The 27,614-nt window shown below is 49.2% G+C and overlaps 1 protein-coding gene across 1 annotated transcript in view; it reads left to right on the plus strand.

Annotated features, from left to right (window-relative positions):
• The window catches only part of LOC135207584 (E3 ubiquitin-protein ligase TRIM9-like), a 326,773-nt gene extending 309,042 nt beyond the window's left edge, over window positions 1-17,731 (plus strand). The window contains exon 11 of the mRNA XM_064239437.1: window positions 17,566-17,731. Coding sequence (XP_064095507.1) covers window positions 17,566-17,703 — 138 coding nt within the window. The 3' untranslated portion in view covers window positions 17,704-17,731. The remainder of the gene's footprint in view (window positions 1-17,565) is intronic.
• Window positions 17,732-27,614: the final 9,883 nt, after the last annotated feature.

Below are 27,614 nucleotides of genomic sequence, written 5' to 3' on the forward strand. Positions count from 1 at the left end.
ATGTCACACTTTGCATTTTATACAAGGACTGTTTTATGTTGAACACTTGCTTACAAAGGCTCTATTGTGGCTGTTATGATGAACACTGAATTTGATTTTCTTTCCCAATTCAGTCTCAAAAAATTATGAAGTTTTTCAACTCAATTTCACTTTCGTCCCACCTTTTATCACACCTTGGATCACTGAGCTTCATTCATCCCAATTTCACTTTTGTCCCATGTCTTAGCACACCTTTGATCACTGTGCCTACCTCATTGCCAGTTTTAATTTATAGCTTAATGGTTTGCCAACAATTTTTAGGTGCAGTAAGACTTCAGATAATTTTAGGTTAGAAATTAATTGAAACCTATATTCAGTAATGTAAAATTTCATGAGGTTATAGTAAGAAGGCTTTGGATAGTCTTAATTATTAAGTATTTTTTTTCTCTGTTTACAATATCCTAATCTCTTGGGACTGTTAAAGGAAAAAAAAAAGTATTTCCAACCCATATATAAACTTCATCTGCAAAGGGAATACAGGAGAGAAGTCCAATCTGTATAGCTTCCAGTTGCAGTATTAGTTATAACTGAGACCTTCTCCAGCTGAAAAAGAAATATATTGGTTAAATACTTCTAACTCTTTTTAGAGTGAATGAACATGACCAGTCTTAGCTGGAGACTGTCGAAGGTACAGGACTTACAAGTGGAAGTTGGCATCTGGTTGGAATTGCTAGCAACTTTAAATAATCCTGGAGCACTTATTTCATTAGAGCCTGATGTTTGAAAGCCTTCAAGTTGACAAGCCCATAGCAGAATGCAGTTGATACTAGATAGTAGTACAAAGGAAAGCAAGGCATTAAAGATTTCAGGTGCTACTATTGTTGCTAAGGAGTACAAACATTAAGATGGTGAGGTGGATAAGCTCTCATCAAGACTGGACGCACACTGTGCTAAGAGATCCTATCAGGATGCCAAGTGCAGCTAAGGCCTGGTAGGATGAAGACTGCAGCAATAGCAAATTTCCAAAGATTATGGTTGGTGGAAGGAAGGGAACTGTGTAATATCTCTGCAAGTAGAGCACCTGAGCACCTCTTCAAAACAAATACCGACAGGTTCTGGTAGGCAGGAAGATCACTGGCAAGGAGAGAAATTCAGCAAGAAACCTAGGTAGGTTGATTATCTACAAGGTCCCCTTACCAAGAAATACCATTGTTGGAAGGAAGGGCACTGCATGAAGAACACTAGGGAGGCTGAACTACATACACGAAGAGGGCTTGGCGGCTTGGCAGCTTGGCACCAAAATTAATGGTAGTGGGTTGAAAGTACTGACACAGCCTTAACTTTGAGGTATGAATATTACAGCATCAAGAAGAATCGGCAAGAGCAAGAAAGTTAAAAGCATTATGAGGATGCCACTACTCTAAAAGATGATCCTGGTAGAATGGGCACTACATTACATTGCTCAAGAAAATGATGATTGATGGAAGGAAGAGCTCTCTGTACTAAAATGGCCTGGCAGGAGCAAGATGCCAAGGCATGAGGAACATACCAAAAATAATTGCAGTTGGTGATTAAAGACTTTGTACTGTACTAACAGAGATCTAGCAGGATAAATATCACAGCAAGAACCCCCTTACAGGAGCAGCATAGCACCAAAGACAGTGGCAGTTGCACTGAGGACAAGCACTACACCAAGAGATCATAACAGGAAAAGCAGTATCATTATAGGCCTGGAAGGAAAGAGCACCTACCCAAGAAATACTATTAAGTGTTGGCCGAAGGAAGGACTACATCAAGAAAGCTCTATTAGGATGAGCGTGGCAACACTAGTAGCGAGAGATCTTGGCAGAACATGCAGTGTACAGTACAGTAGGGAAGCCAATGAGCCAGGTGTAATGAGCACTGTAATAACACACAACCTGACAAAACTAGCATTATGGAAAAATATGACTCAAAGTAATGGGTTGTTAAGCCAGCACTGCAGTTTTGTACCAAAAATAATGGCAGATGGTGGAGAGAGGCTCTGTATCAAGAGAACTCGTGCTAAGGTGGTCTTGCTGGTTCTACACTGCAACAAGGAACCTTGACAGAAACACAACACCAAAGATAATGATAGTTGAAAGAAGGGTAAAATACACCCAGAGATCCTGACAGAATGAGCAGTGCAGCAAGAGAGCCAGGCAAGTTAAGAATGACAGCAAGAAATTCAAGCAGGATGAGCTTATATCACTAAGACTGCCTGGAAGGAAGAGCACCTACCCAAGTAGTAGTGGCTTTTGTTGGAAGGGTGAGCTCTGTAATGAGAGGGCCTAACGTAGAATATGGTATTGTGGCAGGAAGAGTAAGATACAAAGAAATCCCGGCCATGGGGATCAACACGAGTACAATGTACAAGAAACTGGTAGATTTTTCATAACACCAAAGAATGTCAGAGTTTTGGAGACAAGGAGCCAGTCTTACATCCTCCTGGCCCTGGCTACAAGCAGAGAAGGAAGGAGTATTACGAAAGATGTACAGCACCATCAAGTAAGAGAAGTACAGAACTTCTCTCAAGAAGCATAGTATTTCATTAACCAAAAACATAAATAACTTGTCACTTGTACATATTAGACAGGTGATAGCTAGTGTAATATAACATTTGTGCTTAATACAGATAAAAATAGCAACATTGTACCGAGAAAACATGCAGCACAAATTCTCAGTAGTACTGATTTCATACAGCAGAGCAGGTGATTGGTTAATCATCTGAACACTAAGCAGACCCACAACCCAAGAGCTGACTCATACTGAATAGAACATGAAAAAGAAAAACTGTGCTCATCAATGCTAATGGTTGGGTTTTGTGCAAGCACAAATGATGAACACACGCTTCTAAATGTTTGAGAGCTGCACGGATGCTATATACAAGGGGCTGAAGAATGTTTAAAGTTTTAAAGAAAACACTGGACTAATTACAATGCCACTGCCAATATTTTACTATTTAGAAAGAAAACCCCCTAAAAAGATATCAGCAAAAAAGGTTGAATGTTATTTAGGCTACCATTTTAGTTATCTATCATTTAAGTAATTTTAATAGTTTGCTCTTTTATAATCTTTAAATTGACATTTTCACACAAAAAAAAAAAAAGACATGGCAGGATATAACCAAATTTGTAACTAATTTGTATTTTTCATAACTAACAAACCTGAGGTCTTAACATTAGATTTACTAGCGCCAAGCTGGAAACCGGTTATAATAAAATTACACTTGTGAGATCCATGGGACAATGGCAATCTATACCAGGTCACGGGGCCATGTATACCCCAAATGCCCACGGCTACCTGTGACCCATCATGTTATATTTCTAACCCAGTTTAGACTGCTAGGGGGAGGGGTGGTTCGAGGTGGGCCTTTTAACTGTTTAAGACCTCAGGTTTGTTAGTTATGAAAAATACAAATTAGTTACAAATTTGGTATTTGTTCATACACGAAACAAACCTTCGGTCTTACATTAGGATAGACTTACTATTGAAGGGAGGTAAGTCTCTACAACTGACTGGGAGTTTGCCACCTTACCCATTTCCGAATATATAGGGAAATTCTAAGAGAATGGACAATGAACTTAGGACCAAAGATATAAGCAGATCTATTGGTTTTCTCCCACTGGGTGTAGATACCATTCTACTGTTTACTCTTGTCCCTTGCAACTGGATCCACCTTCACCCCTCTTTTCCCCTATTATCCAGAGGGGTGTGTTGCTACTGAAAAGTATATCATCAGCTAAGATAGCTTCACAGTATGGCTGACCATCTCACCTGCATCTAGTCCGTTCCAGCACCATGCACGGTTACTCTCCTTCATAGTTGGCCCGTAGTTAAAGGGTAAAGGCGTAGGAAGAAAGTAGTAAAGAAAAAAGGACCAGTCATCCCATTCATTCTACTTTCATACTTCATCTTAGACTAGACGCAAACTGACCCGCCAGGGGACTGGATGAACTATATCACTTGTTGGGCCGCCACCACTGGACCCAAGGAAAGGTGTCCAAGGATATGGGCAACATCTTTCAAATAAAATGGGTGAAAAGTTTGTTTGGCGCTTCCACACACCAGCTTTCAGAATTTTTTATCCACAGAACATGTTCTTCTTAATGCAGGGAAGGCACTCACACCCCTGATGTCATGAGCTCTAGCTCCCACCTGGCTATCTGACCCTCCTGTCTTCTGCCGTATAAGCATCTCTGATCGTCTCCCTTAGCCAAAATGATATTGTATTCTTGGACACTTCCTTCTTGTTCCGTCTGTACTTACGAACAACCTCTGGCAACCCCGGCCTGAGGTGCCTTGTTCTCTTTAAGTACTCCCTTAGTGCCCTGACGGGGCACAGGAGCATCTCAGCTTTGTCGTTGTCTACAAAGTCTGCCAAGGAAGGTATGGTAAAGGAGTCGAATCTGCCGTCTACTATTGTTGGATTTTGGGTCTTGGCCACGAATTCTGGACAAACTCACATACCATTGATCTCCAACTCTCGAGTGCTTTTAGTTTAGATATGAGAGGCCATGTAGCTCCCAACCCTTTTTGGTTGAAGCCAGGGCCAATAAGAAGACTGTCTTCAGGGTCAGGCTCCTATCCGTGGGACTGCCTTAGTGGTTCGTATGGGGGGTTTTGTCAGACTACTCAGTACCTTGGTCAGATCCCAATCTGGGGCTTTTAGCTCCTTTGGTGGGCATGACTGTTCAAAGCTCCTCATCAGCATGGCCAACTCATGAAGACGATATGTCCACTCCTTTCATTCGTAAGAATGAGGCTAGAGCCGCCCTGTACCCCTTCACTGCAGATACAGACATATGTTTTTTTCTGTTCTGAGATATATCAGAAAGTCTGCTAACTGCTGAATAGTGGTACCGAGTGGAGACACGTTCCCTCTACGACACCAATCACAGTATGCTGACGCACTTTCCTTGGTATACTGTCCACAGATGATTTTCTGATATTACCTGCCATCTGAGTTGCTGCTTTCTGCGAAAACCCTCGCTCTCGGAGGAGATACTTGACAGTCTCCACCCGTGAAGCGATAGGGACTTCCACCGACTGGTGGTACCTCTCCACGTGAGGCCTGACACAGAAGGTTTGCTCCATGGAGGTAACTCTCTTGGCACATCTACTAGGAGTTCCAGTAGGTCTGGAAACCACTCTGCTTTCGCCATAACGGAGCTACCAGGGTCATCTTGAGGTTCTGAGACCGCATTACCCTATTCAGAACCTGACGGATTAGACAAAATGAGGAAATGCGTATACGTCCAGATTGTCCCAGGTGTTGTAGCGCATCTTCTGCTACTGCCTTTGCGTCCGGGACTACTGAACAATACACTTCCAACTTTTTTGTTGTACCTGGTTGCGAATAGGTCTATGATCGGTCCTTCCCACAACATGAGCATCCTGTCCACTACCTGTTGGTGTAGGGACCACTCCGTTCCCAGAATCTAATCCCTGCGGCTCAACTTGTCGGCCACTATGTTTCTTTTTCCCGGAATATACCTGGCCTTGATGTCTACCAGGTTCTCTATAGCCCACTGGTGAAGTTGAACTGTCATCACATGTAACTGCCGAGAAACTAGGCCTCCTTGCTTGTTTATATAAGCTACTACTGTGGTGTTGTCTGACATCAATACCACTGAGTGTCCCTTTACTCTCTCCCTGAATTCTTGTAGAGTTCTCTGTCCTTGCAACTCCATTTTGCTGACACCATCAACTCCTCCATATGGGCTCCCCAGCCCTTCTAGTGACGCATCCGAGAACAGCAAGAGGTCTGGGAGGATTGTTGAAGGGGGACACCCACTGTCAGATTGTCGTCGTTCACCCACCACAGCAAGTCTTTCCTCACTTCTGCTGACAAGGGAATTTGCTCGTACGGGCGATCTACTGTTGGTGACCAAACTCCTTCATCCTCCATTGTAGGGGACCGAAGGTGTAGCCTTTCTTGTGGTACTAGCTTCTCCAGGGAGGTTAGGATTCCCAGCACCACCTGCCACTGTCTTGCTGGCTGTGTCTGCTTTCCCAGAAAGGCATTCACCACTTGTTTGCATTTCTCTACTCTTTGGTCTGTCGGGAATACTTTGGCTTGTGTTGTGTCATCACCATTCCCAGATATTCTAAACGTTGACTTGGATCCAACTGCGACTTCTGCTGATTCACCACAATACCTAGGCTGTGACAAAGCTGCAGGAGGGCCGCCCTGTCCCTGAGTAATTTCTCCCTGGACTTTGCTATCACCAGCCAATCATCCAGATATCTTATTAGCCTGATCCCCTGAGCATGCGCCCACTGCCGACACGAGGGTGAACACTCTTGTAAAAACTTGAGGACGTTGTCAATCCGAAGCACAGGACCTTGAATTCGAAAGCTTTCCCGCAAGACTGAAGCGGAGAAATTTCCTTGAAGACTGATGGACTGGTATCTAAAGTAAATGTATGCGTCCTTTAGATCGACTGTCAGCATGAAGTCTCCGATTCTGACTGCTTGTAGAACCGTTTTCGGAGTTTCCATCTTGAAACTGGTTTTTCCCGTTATAAACAGATTTCAGCGTTGACAGGTCTATTACTGTCCTCCACTCCCGTTGGCTTTGGGTACCAGGAAAATTCTGCTGTAGAAGCCTTTGTCGGACTGCATACTTGTTGCACAGCTCCTTTTTCCATCATCTTCTTCACTTCGTCCTGCAGAATAGTGGCCTTCTGAGATTTGTGGGCATAAGTGACGTGGGGTAATGGTTGATCTGTCAGGGGCGGGGTTACCTCGAACGGAATCAAATACCCGATCCTGAGAACATCCACCACCCACTGCTCTGCCCCTAGTTCCTGCCACACCTTCCAGTGATTTGCCAGGCAACCCCCCACTGGTGTGGCCGAGTGATGGGAGGCGCCCTCATCCCTATCTTTTCTTGAGCCTCTCCCTCTTCCCCTATTGCCCCTTCCTCTGTTGTTTCTATTGTGAAAGGGCTGATGAGGTTATCCTCTTTGGGGAAGAGGGTCTTGTGACTATTAGGGATGCTATGTCTCACTGTCTTCTTCCGAGACATCTGCTGTTGTCTTCCCTCCAAAGGAGTAGTTTGACTGTTAGACGTTTTCCATAACTGCCTGTTGCACCAACCTATCGTTAGTGTCCATCCTTCTTCTATCTATCGCCTCTTCCAGTATGACCTCTGGCAACAGCAGTTGCGATTACCAAGATATCCACATTTCCCTCTTGCTAACAGGGAATCCAAATCCACATTGCAGCTTAGTCTAGCCAATGCTGCATCTCTCCTCATTAGCAGGATATTTGCCCAAACATTGGCACTTACGTTTGTCAGGTACGCAATCGCCTTGGACCCTGACTGTAGTAATCTAATGAACAATGGTTCATCCACTACTTTCCTTGTTGCTTCCGAGGATGCAATTTTCGCCACTGCTGTTGACCAAAGGTCTAACCAGAAAGCATCCTGAAAGACAGAAGAAGCTGTTGCTTCTAACGTAGCAGCCTCTTGGTACGTCATCGAAGGGCACTCCATTTTAACCTGATCCAAGGTTAATCCAGGCCTTAACCTTACACATTAGGGTTCATTTGTCTAGACAGCAAAGGGACCTTCGGTGTCGTATAATATTTCCTTTGCTTTATCATTGGAGGGGGAATAAATTTAAATGATCTATTAGATCTTAAGGAATTATCCCTCCCTGCAATATGACAATTTGTCGAAAATTGCATTTTTCCTAACTATACAAACCTGAGGTCCTTTAACAATAGGAAGGTAACTAGCGGCAGCTGGGACGGTCGTAAGCTTCGAACAAGGGGAGAACAGTAGTTAACTGCTTGTCCGATCGTGCGCGCGCGACCGCGCGCCCAGAGGTGAAGAATCACTTTTGCTTTAGGCCCATGCAAAAGTTGCAGAGTGAGGGGTGGCATGAGTTGGGACTATATGTAAAGGACCGTCAGGTTTGTATAGTTAGGAAAAATGCAATTTTCGACAAATTGTCATTTGTTCCGATACGTAATACAAACCCTCGGTCCTTTAACAATAGGAAGACTCACTTCTTGGTGGGAGGAATCTGAGTCTTTTTGGTGAACAGACTGGTGTTCGTCCAACCCTGGAGTGCCTCCCTGGTCGTAAGAGCAAGGGAGGGATCCAAACCTCTGTCCGATTGATCGGGGTGGTTGCACCGCAGGATCAATGGTCAGACCTCTGGGCCAAGTACTAAGAGAGAGGCAAGCGTATCTCTTCGTACCAGCAAGCAAGAACTTGTTCCTGTTTGCAAGAGACAATCATAAATGATGGGTTTGTCTCAATTTGGCATCCACTTCCTCCCCCTTGTTGGAGGAAGTGGTGGATATTTACTCCTATCCCTACTGAAAGGGATAGGATGGTGCTCTATTGAGTAGCTCACCTGCATCTCGTCCTTACCCAGCAGGGTGACGACCGTGCCCCCTCTACCCAAAGGTAGAGGGAAGAAAAGATGGGAAGAGGAGCCAGTCACACTCTCATTCCTCATCCATTCTTACGGTCACACCAGGACTCGATGCTGTTCAGCCTGCGAGGGTCTGGGTTAACTACACAACGTGTTGAGCAACCACCACGGTTCCCAAGGAAAAAGATCCAAGGAACTGTGGGCAATATCCTGAAGGTAGAAGGAGGTGCATGCGGTCCGTTTGGACCAGGCGCCTGCCTTCATTACCTGCGCCACGGAGAAGTTCTTGCGGAACGCGAGAGAATGATGAAGAGGCGTCCACACTCATCCTGGGTGTCGAGTTTCTTCAGACAGCTCCGTCGCACCTTCACAGGACAAAGCAGCATAGCCTTCGTATCGGAGGCGTGACGTCCATTAGGGAGGGTATTGTGAAGGACTCTCGAACCAATACGTCAGTTACCGAAGGGTTCTGAGTCTTCGCTACGAAGATCGGTACGAAATCGAGCGTCACAAATCCCCATCCCTTTGTGCTTGACTTCTCAAGAGAAGTCATGCAGTTACCTAAGATGAAAAAGAAGGGAATAGTCGTATGACCTATCCCTCTTCTCGACTTTGGTTATGTACAGTACTCATACTGACAAGCTATTAAGACGAAGTAATGATTGCTCTGGAACAACCGAACTAAGTCCGCGCATAGTTCGTAACTGACTCGGACGCTCTGACAGCTGCCGACTGACTGGTTCGGAATCAGTAGAGGCAAGTTTGTCCAAGCATCCGGGTAAGTCACGTGACCTTCGCCCTTTAAAGAGTTATGCTGAGAGACCAAACAAATAAAATATTTGTTAGTCACCGTGCCGGACGGCGCGGCGATGATTCTCTTAAGCATAAGCTCAAAAGGCGAAAGTCAATTGCCTTCAAAAGACCGAGGTCCCTGATGGCAAGAAAATCTCATAGACGTTGAATCTCAGCTTAAGGAGAAACAACACTATGTGACGTTGAAGACGAAGGTAGGCAATGAATGCAACCTACGTCTTCCAGCTGAATCGAGAGAAGGAATCTCAAGATTCTAAACCTGTGCTTACAAATGACTGAAACGCTAACCGCCATTTCATTGCTGTCCGTTGTGCAATGAAAGCGGGGCGTTCTTCAGTAATGAAACACAGGGAGAGCCGCTTGAAGAACTGCTTCTCATGGGCTGAACGTTTGGAAGTAGAGCTGGCAGGTGTGGGAGTAGGCGATGTCTTTCAATACATCTGCTAATCCGGGGTGAACAATGAACAATTGTACACCTCCGAATAAAAGATATTTTGAGGACAAACTCAGATTCCGCAAAAATCATTCGCATTATCGGGATACGATGCAGCAAGAGACTATTACAGAATTCTGTTACCGTGCGGTAAACAGAAAGATGAGAGTCGAATAGATATCTCTGTTTAAAATTCTCGCAATACCGAAGACGATGAATACTAGCGTTTCTCAGCAGTAGATGGTCATTCATGTATGCGAGAATCCCCGTTAATCAGAGACTTAAGTCCGTGATTGTTGGGCAGAGATACGGTTGTTATTCAATCAAAAGCAGTGAGAAAGAGACAAACAACCGTCTATCTCAAGCGGCAGCTGATACTGAAATGCCTCGGGCAATTCAAATACGCAGTAGCTGTCGCTGACTCGTCATCCTGAGTTGCCAAGTAATCCTTTCCACGAAGGAATGCGTTCGGCTAGAACCACCGAGCATAAAAGATATGCTCGAGCATTATATTTAAGCGAAACGAATTTCCGGTAAATATAAAAGCTAAAATGGTGTTGTTGTGACAACACCATAAGTATATAAATTGAAACTGGAAACTCCTGGGAGGTTGCAGGCAACCCGGGTTGCAGTTCAATTAGAATACTTTTCGTCTAAGTCGCAATCCGTAGAATAACCAGGATATGCGCCTACCCCTCGGACCATTCAACTGCTTAGCAGAATCATGTCGCGAGGTTAATATACGTAGTATATTTGTAGGATTCTGAACAACGATCTCCATCCTAAATTCTTTCCTTCAAGAAAACAAATAAGGATTGGAGATCGACCACCTTCGTTCTCTATTAAAGAGAGTGAAGGAGAAGTCTTCCTCAAGAAGGAAAGCTTCAATGGTGAACAGAATACTAAGACGATAGTTCCAGCCAAACTGGATATTCCCGTCCGTTCTTCTCTATTCCAGGTTGGTCGCCTACTGTGAGATAGTCTTTTCTTTCAGCAGCAGTTTCTTCTTCCTAATGCTCGAAAATTCCAGGAATTCGGAGCATGAGGCTAGGTTCCCGATTATCGTGTAACATATCGGGGATTCTCGTCTCGCTCACTTTGGACCGTGTTCTCCGCCTAAGTGTTTTGGGAGATCGTAAGAAACTCTAAACACTCTGAATGCGCTAGAAATTCCGTAGAATTCTAAGCAGTCTGCGAAACCCCCCGACCGAATTCGTCAAACGATATCGGCTGGTGGTCCTCTGCATCGATCCCCGTAGAAATCGAGAATGGGGCAGGATCCCTCCTCAACGACCGGGGCTTACGTCAGGTAGGACCCGAAGGTCCCCCCTGGTAGCGCAGTCCCCAACGTTGGGATCCTACAGAGAAATCTCTGTAGGATCCTTCCCCTTTCCCTCGTAGCCGTAAGGAGAGAAGGGAATGGGGGAGGAGAATTGGATTACTCGCTCGCCTTCCCAGTGGAACTAGCAGTTTGGAGAAGAGTAGGAGCAGCCATCGCCTTGCGGCGCCTCTCGAGTCTGGGAAAACGTATCGTCAGGAGAAAAACGTTTTTCCCCCGGGAGGAAGGGTTACGAACTCTCAATGTAGGTAAGGGTCTGCCGCCACTGTGAACGTCGTCTGGGTGGGGCTGATCGACACCTGACAGAGAGAGCCGATACCGTCCTCCCCGACTCATTCCAGTCCTCGTCGAGGTCGAACCTCTCAGGAGGACCCGAAGGAGTATTTAAATACGGTGTCCGAAGACCACGTAGAAACGCCGCTGTCGCAGTAGAGGAGGTGGAAGTAGCTTGATCGACCGCCAGAACTGAGAGAGCCTTCTTGTCCGGAGACGAGAGACTCTGGTTCAAGACAGAATTGGTAAGCTCCGATCGCGGCATACCCACCGTCGGTTTTGGGTTCCCTCTCGGGCCCCAAAACGACTCGAGCAGAGACATGGGCTCTGCTGGTGGGAGCGGCGATCCTTCCCCCCGGTCGTGCTGACGAATCAGTGCAATAACCTGGGTAAAGTTACTCTGAATCTCGGAAGTTACAGCGTCTTGAGGAGTAGGACCGTCCAGTCCCTCCAACAAGAGCAGCTCCCAGTACCCCCCTCCTTCAGAAGAAGGACCAGCAACAGATCCCTGACGGTTGCCTCCAATCACTTGCGCGTACGTCCTGGTTGGTCCTAAGACCAACCTGGCACGTGCGGCGTCGTGACGGGATCGTGAGCGGCGCATCTCTCACGATCACTCCTATATACCTCGCTCTTCCTGGCGTATGCCGAGGAAGTTGAAGGTATCGGAGAGACAGACTGACGCTACCCCCTCTCCCCCTGACGGTCGCCTCCAATCACTTGCGCGTACGTCCTGGTTGGTCCTAAGAGACCATACGTGGCACGTGCGGCGTCGTGACGGGATCGTGAGCGGCGCACCTCTCACGATCACTCCTAGCTACCTCGCTCTTCCCGGTGTAGCCCGAGGAAGTTGAAGGTAGTGGAGAGACAGACCTGACGCTCCCCCCCCCCTCGCTGGCAGGACCAGCGTACGTGGGGGCTGCAGCCGATCACCAACCCGCGGTGGGGATCGATCTGCAGGCCTGGCCGTGCCGCTCACCTGTGGCGAGCGGCTCGACTGAGCACGTCGACCCCGGTCCCGTGTGTCAGACGAGCTGCTGCTGGTCACCGTATCCGCCCGGTCCCCCTGTGGGAGCGGCGGTCAGGTCAGTGACCTGCAGAGCTCGCTTTCGCCGTGAGACCGGTGAGTGTCCTCGCGGCACGTCAACCGCTGGTACCAGCCGAGGCTGGTAACCGTCGGTCGAGGGGACCTGGGGGACCTCTTCCCAGCCTCAACCCCCCGTGGCCGGTCAGAGACCGTCACGTCCACCCGAGGTACCGGCTGGTCGCTGCGAGCGGCCGCTGGCCTGGCGAGAGTCACCTGAGCGGCTCTCGACGTCTTCTGCTCCGTGCCTCGGTCATGACGCTGAGCGAAACTCAGGCGTCTTAACTTTGGCTGCACGGTCACCCGAAGGAGATCGTACACTCGAACTTCTCGCGGGACGAGAAACCGAGCCGGTACCTGGCTTAGCAGCAGAGCTGCCAAGACCAGGCGAGGGTGTACCAGCGGTAGCCAGCCACACACCTTGGTCCCCGTCTTCTTCTTCTTCTCGAAGGGGAGACGGGCCCCGTTGCGAAGGAACAGGAGGACCAGCAGAAGACCCCCCCGCCCCCGTCACACCGGAATGTGACGAGCCCTTCGAAGTTCCCGAAGGAGTCTTCTTAGGGGGAATAAACAAAAACCCGGTTACCAGCTGGTCGCTGCGAGAGCGGCCGCTGGCCTGGCGAGAGTCACCTGAGCGTCGGTTCTCGCCAGCCTTCTGCTCCGTGCCGTGGTCTTGGCGCCGAGCGAACTCTGGCGCTGAAACTTTGGCTGCACGGTCTCCCGAGGGAGAGCGTACACTCGGGATCTCCCGCGAACGAGAGACCGAGCCGGAACCTGGCGTAGCGGCATCGCCGCTAGCACCAGGCGAGGAAGTACCAAGAGCTAACCGATACTCCTCTGGTCCCCGTCTATCTCTTCCTTACGAAGGGGAGACGGGCCCCCTCTCCCGAAGGAGCAGGAGGAACCAGCAGAAGGACCCCCCCGTCCCACCGAGGTGGGACGGGCCCTTAGAAGTTTCCCGAAGGAGACTTCTTAGGGGGGGAGGCAGCCTTCTTCTTCTTCGGCTTATGGGCCTTAGAAGTCGAAGGGGAAGAGGCAGCAACAGACGAAGATGGACACCTTCTCTTCTTCGTCAGCTCACGCAGGACAGTCGTCAGGTCCTCCATCCAGGCCGGAGTCGGGCCTATTGCCGAAGCAACACGGCCCGACTGCACCTGTCCGGAAGGACCTGGGACTGGGGAAGACACCACCTGGTCAGGACCAGCATGGACAGGCGCAGGAACAGGAGCGACAGGAACAGCAACCAGCTCAGAGCGGCAGGAACAGCGGCAGCGGTAAACACAGAAGGGACAGCCAAGCCAGTAGCGGGAACCACATCAGCGACAGGTACGGCAGGCCCCAAGCCATCGCCTCGTATAATCATCGGCAGCCAGCGTGGTACTGGCGGCCGGTCCAGGGGCGAGCTGCTGAACAGCGGAAGTCTGGGGCAGGCAACACGAAGAAAACACAGGCGGCGGCGGCATAGCCCTCCTCGGTATGGCGGCGACCGGCCCTAGAAGCGGCAGACGGCGTCACCGACACAGCATGGGGAGTGTAGACCAGCGGGGGAAGCAGCATAAGCGGTCGTGAAGGTTGTAGTGGAGACCACTCCAAGGTCACCGCCCCAGACCTCGCTAGACTCTGCAGCAGATCGTGGATGCTAGGCACGCCCTGCAGCCGCAGTGTCCGGTCCATACCTGTCCAAGGTCGTCTCCCACGGCTGTAGCACCTGCGGTAGCACAGACAGATTAGTAAGAGGGGTTCCCTCACGCACGGGGGGGGGGAGACATGCCCCCCCCCGAACGGAAGGAAGACCCCAAAAACAAAATACGAGGAAGCTGAGCGGGGGGGCAGGAAAGAAGACGAAGAATCGGATACCAAGGGAGTCGCGGGAGAGCTTTCCGACGACTTCCTGGCAGACCTTCGCTTCCCCTACCCCCGCACAGCAGTGAAAAGTAATATGAAAATGAAACAGAATACTGCACTTGCGATTCACTTCATAGAACTTAAAGAGGGAAAAATCATTCCCGGTAAGAGCGGAAACTGATCCATAATAATATGATGCTATCATAAATATATATGAAAATGAACAATACTGCTATTTTCACTTTCACAGCAATAAATCGTAAGGATTAATTCCCGGGTAAGAGCGGAAATTGATCCAAAATTAAATTTGATGCAATTAATAAATGAAAATGAAAGAAAACTGCATTGCGAATCCACTTTCATTGCATTCTATTCATACAAAATAAGAGGCTCTTGCCGAGCGCAATCAAGCTCTCGGCAACGAACGCACAGGGCAAAAATATAATGAAAAAGAGTACTTACATCTTTCAATTACACACTTTCGCCCAAAATACATGACTCGGCGCGAGTGCGCCCGCCCTCGGCACCGAGACATAATTCAAGGGTTCAATTCATGAAAAGAGCGGAAATCGCCGTCTCTACGGCGATAGCTCCATGTTGATTCATAATTAAGTAATGAAAATGAAAACAGTGTACTTACAGTTTCATTTTCAAGTCAAACCAAACCATTAGTAGAAAACACAATATAAACAAAGCATACGACGATGAAGCGGGCAGAGAGCGATGACGAACACGTCCTTCACACCCGCGGCCGAAAGCAAAAGTGATTCTTCACCTCTCGGGCGCGCGGGCGCGCGCACGATCGGACAAGCAGTTAACTACCGTTCTCCCCTTGTTCGAAGCTTACGACCGTCCCAGCTGCCGCTAGTTACCTTCCTATTGTTAAAGGACCGAGGGTTTGTATTACGTATCGGAACAACTTTGCGTTTACGTGTTGCAAGACCGATTCCGCATGACTCGAACAAGGCAATTCATACGACCCCTTGGTATCCCTCTTTAGTCCAAGTCCAAAAGCCATGTCAATTGCCAGGAGGAAGCATACTGCCGGTGTTTTCTGTCTTCTCCGAAAGGCTATTGAATTGACGAATCAAATCAATAGCCTCTGCATACGAGGCCAGAAACTCTTGGTTTTTTCCTTCCTCCGGCTCTAGTGTACCACTCTCCGTCACGAGAGATGTTGTCTCGCCTCTATCTTCTGACAGACGGCCCGGAATTCCACTGCCGCGGTCTCTTTGATCTTTGTTGGCCGCTGTTGGCTCGATCCCGGATAGTCAGCAGGGGAACGAGAGCGTCTCACTCTTTCTCTGCTCACGGATCTAGAGCGAGAAATCTCGTCTAGATCTCCAAGATGAAGGCTCCCTTAAGACAGAGATAAGTTCGTCTCTATTAGCATTGGCATCGTTTTCGAGCGTCGGCGAGCCCGGCCTCGACCTTCTATCCAGACGACACTGCCTTCCACGAACGTATCCGCCGAGGTTGCCAACTCTCTATTTTTCGTAATTTTAAATAGGAGCCTTATCGTCCTTCGTACATATTTTGAACGGCCTTACGGGCGAAACTGGGACCTGCATTCCATCCCTCTGCTGCACCTTTCGCCGCCAACGTCGATTTTACCAGAGGGTATCGCAGTTTTTGCGATCCGACTGGCCAACTCCGCCTCCGCCTCGCCGCTAGCTCGCCGGCCGTCACCTCTCTCGCTTGTTCAGATTCTTGCGAACGGCTTCGTCTGCCAACCTTGTGCTTAATAGCCACTGATTTTCCGACCTTCTTGCTGACTTGGAAATGACAGTCTTGGTCCGAAGAAGAGGAAGAATTGATTCTTCTCCTCTTAGCCCGAGGATCCGCCAGGAACTCCCGAATCCTCCTCCAACGCTTGACTGGCGCTCGCCGTGACGTTATCGGACTTAGCGATGACGCCGAACTAGAGAGAGAAGACGAAGAAGGCGAATCACACTTTTTCTTTTTGTCTCTCTTATTCATTCTCTCCTCTATATCCTGTAATTTCTGCATTACAGTTTGCATTGACGGGTCAGAAGGCGTATTAGCGTCTGGGTGCAGCGAAAAAGCGAGAATCGGTCTGTGACGTCATCACGCCTGCCATATCAGAGTGTGACGTATGTTGTGACGTCATCCCTCTCGTAGGGAGAGACTGAGAGGTTTCTGCTGGCAACCGCACGTTTGCTGCCAAACTACCTCCCACGTTCTGCATCGCTGTAAATACTGAGTGGGATGGTGAAGCCGCGGCATTAATTCCCATAAATTGCAAGCCCGGGGATGAGGAACATTCAGCGCTGCCGGACCCTGCTGGAACCGTGACGTCATATAATGCGCAAGCAGACCATCCAAGGTTGTACGCCTGGTAGGCCTAGCGCTGACCACGTACCATCCAAACCTATGCGCTTGAGTAGCAGGAGCCTGGAACAAAGATGGCGGATCTCCCCCACTACTTGCTGGGAACAAAGGAGAGAGCAAATTATTCATAAAATTACCCAAGGCCCCCCGACGTTTCCGATACAGAACCGCTAGGAGAAACCGAAGGGGTATGAGACAATTCAAAAGCAGGTGGAGAAACATATGGAGCAGCCTGGTTTATTACCGATACAAAAGAAGCCGGTAAGGTTTGGTCATCCAAAGATGGCGTCACCCCCTTTCTTTTGTATTGGCTTTTCCCATATAACTTCTTCCACTGTTCCACGACCAACCGCGACAAACAGAACACGGATTAGTAACCGTACATACGTTTTCCCTGCACCTACTACACGTTGGATGAGGATCCGTCGACACCGAGGTTAGGAACCTAGAACAAGGGAAGCCACTGACTCCTGGGCATTTCCTTTGTCTCCTCTTCGAAGCGGTAGACGATCCCGATGTTGAGGCAAAATTCTCCATCATACCACGTATACACTCTTACCACACACTGATCATACTTGGAGAAAGAAAAGGAATGAAAAATAAAAAATGAAATGGATAAAGAACGGGCAAACTGAAAAACCGGCTTTAAATGAGATAGACAGTAACACGTCTTATCTTAAAGGCGGTAGGAAAATAACTGATGGGTCACAGGTAGCCGTGGGCATTCTGGGTATACATGCCCCGTGACCTGGTATAGATGCCATTAGTCCCTGGATCTCACAAGTGTAATTTTAATTCTACCGGTTTCCAGCTTGGCACTAGTAAATCCTAATGTTAAGACCGAAGGTTTGTTTCGTGTATGAACAATATACTATTTCTTTTTACCTTGTAGTAGCTTGGGCCATTATAATCCAAATTCTTGCCTTGTAAGATTGACACACTAACATCAAATTCTGTACCATAATTTTTTCATTAATACCATCTCTCAACAGAAACTCTCTGAAACCCCTAATAATATTTTTTATCTTTTCAGGGTCGTGTATCTCTGGCTGGCATTGGTGGTGTTTTATATCCGGCTGTAAGTTTAAACCGCAGCGTAGTTCTAACAGTTCAGACTGGCCTCCATCCTCCCAAAAAATATTTGAATCCATCATCTGAAGCAAATATGTAGAATTAAAGATCTTTTTTTATATATTTCAGTTATGTACTTTGCTTTCCCTTCATATAATGCTTTTCTACACTGTACATGAATATTGATTTCTGCCTAACATTTGCCGAATAATCTTAGTTTTCTGTATATCCGGTACTATTATTTTGAATTCTACAAACTGTCAGGAATTGTGTGCCTCCATGTTGCACATCAGATATTTTTGGTATGAAGAGTTATTCTATGAAAATACTATATAGCTTGTTTGTGATATATGGAAAAGAAGACAATTGGATCTCATATATTATATAACTATAATAAATACCTTGAGACGGTATCCTAAACTATATATTCACTGCCAGGTATGTGAATGACATATCACTGTATATGTTGTATATAAAATATTGGGCTTTTATATTATAATAGATAATGTTACATTACATTTTCTAGTCCTAAAATATTTTGTTAGGGTTACATTTAGTCAAACAGTGAATTTCAGTCATTTGTATTGGGATGCTAACATTATGTCAAGATATTCTTTTAACCATTTGCATTTTATTAGCGTAGTGTTTAAGAATGCCAGAAGCCTTAAAGTGGAACCCAACACATAATACAGAACTATCCCTCCAACTTTGTCCTACATAGTTATGTGCCTGTAGCTTGCTAAGGTAAAGGGGAAGGAGGTTGAAGGACATTATCACTGTTCAAAATATTAGTTACAATATTTGCTCTGTTAACATTTTCTTTAGAAAACAACATTTTCATTCCTAGTTTTTTTTCCTGCTTTTTTTTTACACAAGACTAATAGTATCAGTTTCATATTTCTTTAACACAAGATTCTTTTAAATGCAAATAAACTAAACAATTTCATGATAAACAAGCTTGTAATGGGCATTGCCAAGTGTTTCAGTGATGAGTTTTAAGATTTTGTTGCAATGTAAATTGCTGAATGCTAGTAATAAAAAATTTCACTTAAAACTGCAATGTCACAATCAAAATGCAAGCTGCATACTGTTTGCAATCATTCCTGTTGATGCATTTAATAAACTGTAATTCCTATAACAGCATTTTGTAAGATTTCATATAAATTGTAAATAAATTGGGTACAAGTATAATGCAAATTTACTTACCTTTTCTCAAAATGAAAACTGCAGCCATAAACCACCATATTTCTTGCTGAAGCTTTTAATGTGAGTACTGTATATTTAATTATGCCGTCTTGTTGGACCAATAGTGATTACCATCATATAGGTTTGATGAACTGGTTTCAGTGCTCCTGCCAAATGTTTATAGTTGACAATTAGTGTATTTATTTTATGGTTATATGTTGACTTCACTTGAACTTAAACATTAGCATGCATTAATAAACTTATTTTAAAATTGCAACTTAATGTGCCAGAAATATAAACTTCCTTAAAGAGGCAAGGCCTAATTTAATAAGACATCCCAATTACTTCTTATAGACATCAAAATTAATATTTTACTAGGAAGCTTCTGCTGTGACAAGTATCAACCTGAAACAAGACCTAATTCTTAATCACTGAAAAAAATGATATTGTTAAGATACAATAAAGTTTTGTACATACTTACCTGGCAGATATATACTTAGCTATAGACTCGGTCGTCCCGACAGAATTTCAAAACTCGCGGCACACGCGACAGGTAGGTCAGGTGATCCACCATTCCCGCCGCTGGGTGGCGGGGTCTGGAACTATTCCCGTTTTCTAAGCCATAATTTCTCTTCCACCTGTCTCCTGAGGGGAGGATGGGTGGGCCATAATCGTATAATATCTGCCAGGTAAGTATGTACAAAACTTTATTGTATCTTAACAATATCATTTTTGTACAAGTAACTTACCCAGCAGATATATACTTAGCTGATTGGCACCCTTGGTGGCGGGCAAGAGACAGCTAAAAACAAAATAAATACTTAAACTAAATACATAAAAAACAAAAACATGGGACAAGACAATTTGTCGAAAATTGCATTTTTCCTAAACTATACAAACCTGAGGTCCTTTAACAATAGGAAGTAGCTAGCGGCAGCTGGAACGGTCGTAAGCTTCGAACAAGGGGAGAACGGTAGTTACTGCTTGTCCGATCGTCCCGCGCGCCGCGCGACTGGGAGGTGGTAAACAAATCACTTTTGCTTTTGGCCCATGCAAAATACGCAGAGTGAGGGGTGGCATGAGGAGGGACTATATGTAAAGGACCTCAGGTTTGTATAGTTAGGAAAAATGCAATTTTCGACAAATTGTCATTTGTTCCGATACGTAATACAAACCCTCGGTCCTTTAACAATAGGAAGACTCACATCTTGGTGGGAGAAATCTGAGTCTTTTTGATGAAAACAGACTGGTGTTCGTCCATCCCTGGAATGCCTCCCTGGTCGTAAGAGCGAGGGAGGGATCCAAGCCTCTGTCCGATTGATCGGGGTATTGCACCGCAGGATCAATGGTCAGACCTCTGGGCGAGTACTAAGAGAGAGGCAAGCGTATCTCTTTGTACCAGCATTGTAAGAACTTTTTCCTTTACATGAGCAAATGTAAAGTAATGGGTTTGTCTCATGTCGGCATCCACTTTCTCCCCTTGTTGGAGAAAGTGGTGGATATATACTCCTATCTCTAGTTAAAGAGGTAGGAATGGAGCTCTGTTGAATAGCTTACCTGCATCTGACTCCCTTCCAGCAAGGTAACGACCGTATCCTCTCTGCCCACAGGTAGAGGTAGAAAAAGATGGTGAAGAGAAGCCAGTCACTCTCTCATTCACGCATTCATTCTCCCAGTCATACCAGGAATCGATGCTGTTCTGCCTGCTCGGGTGCTGGGTAAGCTTACACAACGTGTTGAGCAGCCACCACAGGTCCCAAGGAAAAAGTATCCACGGACTTGTGGGCAATATCCCGAAGGTAGAAGGACGTGAAGGTGGTCTGGTTGGCCCAGACACCTGCCTTCAGGACCTGCGCCACGGAGAAGTTCTTACGGAACGCTAAGGAGGGTCCGATACCTCTGACTTCGGGGCTCTCAGTCGGAGCGTACGGATGTCGTCGCTACATCAGCTTCGTACGCTCTCCTGATCACCTCACGCAGCCAGAAAGAAAGCGTGTTCTTGGAGACTTCTTTCTTGGTAACCCCAGTGCTAACGAAGAGGCGTCGACACTCAGGCCTGAGATGTCGAGTTCTCTTCAGATAGCGCCGTAGCGCCCTCACAGGACAAAGCAGCATCTCATCCGCATCGTTATCGGTGAAGTCCAGGAGGGAGGGGATCGTGAAAGACTCGAACCTGTCGTCAGGGATCGACGGATTCTGAGTCTTAGCTACGAAGTTCGGGACGAAATCGAGCGTCACCGATCCCAGCCTCTGGTATGTTTAACATCATAAGAAGGCCATGTAGTTCCCCTACTCTCTTCGCCGATGCCAGGGCCAGCAAGAAGAGGGTCTTGAGGGTCAGATCCCTGTCTGAACGACTCTCGGAGTGGCTCGAAGGGTCTTCGAGTCAAACTCCTAAGTACGAGAGTCACATCCCACGCAGGGGGCCTGAGTTCCCTGGGTGGGCAAGACCTTTCGAAGCTCCTCATTAGCAAGGATATCTCGAACGAATTCGAGATGTCCAGTCCCCTCAGTTTAGGACGAGAGCCAGGGCGGCTCTATATCCCTTAACTGTGGGTACTGAGAGGAGCTTCTCTCGGCGAAGAAACACGAGGAAATCCGCTACCTGCTGAAGAGTGGCTCTGAGAGGAGACAGACCCTGTCTACGACACCAACCACAGAAGACGGCCCACTTCCCCTGGTACACAGCTGCAGAGGACTGTCTGACGTGTCCAGCCATCTCTGTTGCTGCGCTACGAGAAAAGCCTCTCGTTCGCAAGAGATGGTGGATAACAGCCAGCCGTGAAGTTGAAGGGACTGGACTGCTTGGTGGTACCGTTCTACGTGTGGCTGGGCTAGAAGGTTGTGCCAAGTGGGTAGCCTCTCTCGGTGCATCCGCAAGAAGAGCCAGCCAGGTCCGGATACCAAACGGCTTGTGGCCGTTTGGGAGCCACCAGGATCATTCTGAGATTGGGAGTGACCAGCGCTCGACTGATCACTTTCCGAATCAGACAGAAGGGAGGAAAGGCGTACGCGAAGTTGTCCCATGTTGGAGAGTGTCCTCTGCAGCTGCCCATGGGTCCGGCACAGCTGAAAAGAAAACCTGAAGTTTTCTGTTGTGCCGGGTGGCGAACAGGTCTACGACCGGTCGCCCCCACAGGTTGAAGAGCCTTTCCGCCACGTCTTGGTGTAGAGACCATTCGGTCCCTATCACCTGATCCCGACGGCTGAGCTTGTCTGCTACTACATTCCTCTTGCCTGGAATGTAGCGTGCTGACAGCTCTATCGAGTGAGCCGTGGCCCACTCGTGCACCTGCACCGTCAACTGATGGAGCGGAAGAGACACTAGCCCCCCAACCCCCCTGCTTGTTGACATATGCCACTACTGTGGTGTTGTCGCACATCAACACACTGAGTGTACCCTCCCCAAGCGGTCCTGAAACTTTGCCCCCCCACCCCCCCCCCCACACCCTTGGGAGAGCGTTGAACGCCGCCTTGAGTTCCAGGACATTGATGTGAAGGTGCTTCTCGTGATGGTCCACACACCTGCAGCCAGCAACTCCTCCAGGTGTGCGCCCCATCCCTCGTCGATGCGTCTGAGAACAGAAGCATCTCCGGGGGGGGGAGTGCGTATGGGCACTCCTCTTAAGAGGTTCTTGTCGTCGAGCCACCAGGCTAGGTCCTGCCTCACCTTGTCCGTGATAGCCACGGGAAAGTAAGGAGGATCCTTGGCCTGAGACCAACTCTCCCTTAGTCTCCACTGGAGAGACCGCAGGTGAAGACGCCCGTGAGGGACTAACTTCTCGAGTGACGACAGATGGCCGATCACGACTTGCCATTGCTGTGCTGCCTGTTCCTGCCGAGACAGGAACCGGCCGGCTGCCTCCCTGAATTTGCTGATACGCAAGTCTGCGGGAAAGACTTGCCCTGCTACCGTGTCTATCAGCATACCAGGTACTTCATCTTTCTGCTTGGGTTCGAGGTCAGAAACTTTCTCGTAGTTTATCACGATCCCCAGATCGCGACAAAACTTGAGGAGCCGATCTCTGTCCTGTAGCAACTGCGAGCGGGAGCTCGCCAGGACTAGCCAATCGTCGAGATACCTCAGAAGACGTATCCCGTTCGAATGGGCCCAAGCCGACCAGAGTGAACACTCGCATGAACACCTGTGGGGCGGGTTGAGAGACCGAAAACAAAGTGCCTGAATTGGTACACCGTCCCGTCGAAGATTGAAGCGGAGGTACTTTCTGGAGGACTGATGGATGGGTATTTGAAAATACGCGTCCTTCAGGTCCACTGAAAGCATGAAATCGTTCCCCCTGATCGAGTCGAGCACTGAGCGTGCCGACTCCATCGTGAACCGCGTCGTGCGAACGAGGCGTGGTTCAGGGGAGAGAGGTCTATCACCGGACGCCAGCCCCCCACCGATGCCTTCTCCACTAGGAAGAGGCGGCTGTAAAAGCCCGCGGTGACTGGTCCTCCACGATTTCTACAGCTCGTTTCGCCAGCATGGTCTTGATCTCCTGTCGAAGAGCGTTGTCCTTTGTTGATCCCCGGACATAGGTCTGTAGATGGACCGGTTTGGAGATGAGGGGGGGCCGAGACTCGAGGGTAGTAGATATCCCTCCCGAAGGACGTCTACTATCCAGTTCTCGGCGCCGTAGCGCTGCCAAGTCGCCCAATGGCTCGCTAGGCACCCCCCCACTTCCGGCAGCAGGTGAGGGGGAACGCCGTCCCTAGCGTTTTCCCTCCTCGTTTCGACTTCTTTCCAGCACCTCCTCGGGGAAAGGAGGGCTGGGAGGAGGGCTGGTTGCGGCCTCCTCTAGCAGAAGTTGAAACAGCTGGAGTCTTCACACGGGGTTTGGACGGTGCAACCGCTTCGCCGCCGTGGAAACGCTAGCCAAGCTCTTTGGTTTGGCCGCAATTACTCGAGGTTGCCCAGAAACCTTCGTGACTGCCTGGTGGACTAAGCGGTCACTCTCGTCAGTGCGCCGCCGTTCCACCGCAGCGTCCACCATCTCTCCAGGAAAGAGAGCTGGGGAACTCCTAAGAGGTCCATTTCGTAGCCCTAGTGCCGCCTCACGCCCGGCCCCCTTGGTCACTCGGGTAAGGACTGCGTCCCTACGTCGAAGAACCAAGTTGGCCCACAGGTTAGCAGTCTGATGGGCGAGGTAAGAGATTGCTCTTCCTCCAGACTGGCACAGTCTCCTGAAAGAAGCGTCGTCTTCGAGAGCAGAACTCCCAGAGCGGCCGCTACTTTGGATATTGTGAGGGACCACAAATCCAACCAGGAAAACTGCCTGGAATGCTGCCATAGCGGTAGATTCCAGGCAAGTGCCTCCTGCTGCAAGAGAACCATAAGTTCTCCGACAGGAGCTGCTGCAGGGACACACCTGGAGTCAGCCTCGCTAACTCCGGGGTTAACCTGTTTCGGCAGTATCGGGTCTTCCGATGGCACGTAAAATCGCCTCTGCCGCTGTAGAGGAGGAGGAAGCAGCTTAGAGGACCGTCCGGATTTTAGCGAGTCCTCCCGTCCGGAGACGAGATTCTCCACCTGATCCAGGACCGAGTCCGCAAGCTCCGATCGTGGCAACCCCCATCATCATTTGGGCTCCCTCTTGGGACCCCAAAATGATTCGAGCCGAGGAGTGGCTCTGCTGGTGGTAGCGGGCGATCCTTCCGCAAGGTCATTATGCAGACGCATCAGCTTAATGACCTCTGCGAAGTTCTCTGTATCTCAGGCGTTACAGCGTCTTGTGGAGTAGGACCGTCCAGTCCCTCCAGCAAGAGCATATCCCTCGATACCTCTCCTTCAGAAGGAGGAACAGCGACAGACCCCTGACGGTCGCCTCCAACTACTTGCGCGTACGTTCTGGTCGGTCCTAAGACCGTGCCTGAGCCGCACGGCGTCATAGCTGGGTCACGAGCGGCGCAAACCTCTCGTGATCGCTCCTTGGTAACCTCGCTCCTCCCGGTTTATAGCCCGAGGAGGTTGAAGGTACAGGAGAGGCAGACCTGACGCCCTCCCCCCTCGCTCTTGTGCTGGCAGGACCAGCGGTGCGTGGAGGGCTGCTGCTGATCGTCAACGCCCGCGGTGACGGTCGAGCAGCAGGCCTAGCCTTGCCGCTCGCCTGGGGCGATTGGCTCGGCTGAGAACGTCGAGACCGATCTCTAGCGTCAGGCGAGCTGCCGCTGGTCACCGTCTCCGCCCGGTCCCATCGGGAGCGGCGGACGGGTGACCTGCTAGGCTCCCCTTTCGCGTCGAGACCGGCCAGCGTCCTCTCGGCGCGTCAAACCGCTGGTACCAGCCGTGGCTGGTACCGGCGGCCGTGGGGGGACTTCCTTCCTCGCCTCAACCCGTGGCCGGGTCAGCGACCGTCACGTCAGCCCGAGCAGCCAGTTGATCGCTGCGAGAGCGTCCACTGGCCTGGCGAGAGTCGTGTGCACGACTCTCTCCAGTCTTCTGCTCCGCGCCGCTGTCTTGACGGCGAGCGAGCTCGGGCGTCAAAACTTTGGCTGGACGGTCCTCTTTGGAAGAGCGTCCACTCGGTGCTTCTCGCGAACGAGAAGCGGCCGAGACGGAACCTGGTTTAGCGGCAGAACCGCTAGCACCAGGTGAGGACGCACCAGCCGAGGCTGGTGCACCTCTGGTCCCCGTCGACTTCTTCTTTGCAGAAGAAGCGACGGGCCCCGTTCCGAAGGAACAGGAGGACCAGCAGAAGAGCTCCCCAGCTCGCCTGAGCGAGCCGGGCCCTTAGAAGATCCCGAAGGAGTCTTCTTAGGGGGGAGGAGGCAGCCTTCTTCTTCTCGGCTGTTTGGCCTTAGAAGTCGAAGGGGAAGGAGAGGCAGCAGACGACGAAGAAGACGATGAAGACGATGACGACACCTTCTTCCTCCTCCTCTTCTTCTTCGCCAGGCTCCGCAGAACAGACGTCAGGCTTCCATCCAGGAGGGAGCCGGGGCAGTTGCCGAAGCAACAGGGCCCGACTGCACCTGTCCGGAAAGACCTGAGACTGTGACAGCAACACCAGCAGCAGGAACAACAGGAACAGGTCCGGGAACAGCAGGAACGGCAGGAAAATCTGAAAGGGAATGTGCAGGCCGATCTGAAAGGGAAAGAGTAGCTGAACGGCAACAGGTACGGCAGGCACGGCAGGTACCACGGGAGAGCCAGGGCGTCCTGTCGGCAGTCACCGTCATCCGTGGCACTGGCGGCAGGTCCAGGGGGGTACTCTTTGGGCAGCGGAAGTCCGGGGTCGGCAAAGGAAAAAAATCCAGGTGGTGTGGCAACCGTCCTCCTTGGTACGGCAGCAATTGGGTTTTTTTGTATAGCCCCAGTGGGGTGTCACCGACATTATATGGGGCGTATATACCAGATGTGGTGGCATCTCATACGCTGGTGTCGTTATTGTGGTAGTAGTTGTCGGTCACCGCACCATGATGGTGACCACCGCCGACCCCGCCAACCGCTGAACGCAACCCCTGGATGCTGGGCACTCCCTGCAGTCCCAGCGACTCCCACACCTGTCCCAAGTCGTCCTTCGCTGATGGCCCACCTGCGGAAGCAATAGTCGTTAGTTGGAGGGGCTTCCTCACGCCCTGGGGAAGAAAACACCCCCCCCAGAGCGGAACGGAAGACCCCCGAGTACAGCTGTACGTCCGGGTAGCGGGCGCCCTCCTCCACACTCGACGGATCGAGAGAGGAAAAGGACTCCGCTACCCCCCCCGCAGGGAAGGCGCGAAACGTGGGGGCGGGCTGGCCGGGGGGGCAGGAAAGAGGACGAAGTGTCCGTCACCAAAAAAGGAGTCACTGGACTTTCCGATGACTTCTTGGCCGGCCTAAGTCTCTTCCTGCCCTCGTACAGCACCACTGCGCCTCGGACCAATTAACACATATGACACAAGGTTCGTTGCGGAGCACTCTCGCCCCCGGCAACGAGTACAAACCTCATGGGGGTCCACGTCAACGAATGACCTGAACCCTCCACATCTACGCCCCTCCAGCCCGGGACACACTCTACGGGCGACTGGAGGGCGCGGTTGAAATCTCCATTTCTTCCAATTCACTCATTGCAAGATCAATAGAATTGTAAAAGTACTTACAGTCACTCCTGATTTATACAGAAAGAGAGGCAAATACTCAAGTCAAAGCAAACGACAAAGCTGGGCAGAGCGATGGCGAACACGTCCTTCCCACATACGGCCGAAAGCAAAAGTGATTTGTTTACCTCCCAGTCGCGCGGCGCGCGACTGTCGGACAAGCAGTTAACTACCGTTCTCCCCTTGTTCGAAGCTTACGACCGTTCCAGCTGCCGCTAGCTACTTCCTATTGTTAAAGGATGAGTTTGTATTACGTATCGGAACAAAACAACCTATGTTCTTGGATAACATAATCCATAGTCCTACCTGATTGGGCTGAAGACTTCATGACTACTGTCGATGAGTCTGCTTGCCTCAAGAGTTTCAACGAGGAATGAACCTATGGTTGAATAACTCTTTGGATCGTGTCAATGGGGGCTAGCCCGCTTACGCGACAGAGCCTATACTGGATCGTACCAATGGGGGCTGACCCACTTACATGGTAGAGCCTTGACCTTTTGTCATATCAATGGAGACTCGCCCTCTTACATGACAGAGTTAAGGTTATTAAAAAAAATCACAAAGAGCACTGAAGCCAATCCCGATCACCTGACCATGTTAGTATTGTTACAATCTATGAATTGTAAGAGGGTTCCCTATTCCCTCTGACAATTAACCATAAAAACAACCACCAATAAACAGTAATTTAAGCCTTAAACTAAATAGGAAGGATTAGCCTCAGCCCCTTCTCCCAGCACTGAATTCGCC

Source organism: Macrobrachium nipponense, chromosome 32 (genome assembly GCF_015104395.2).
Source record: "Macrobrachium nipponense isolate FS-2020 chromosome 32, ASM1510439v2, whole genome shotgun sequence".
In the NCBI taxonomy this organism is placed as follows: domain Eukaryota; kingdom Metazoa; phylum Arthropoda; class Malacostraca; order Decapoda; family Palaemonidae; genus Macrobrachium; species Macrobrachium nipponense.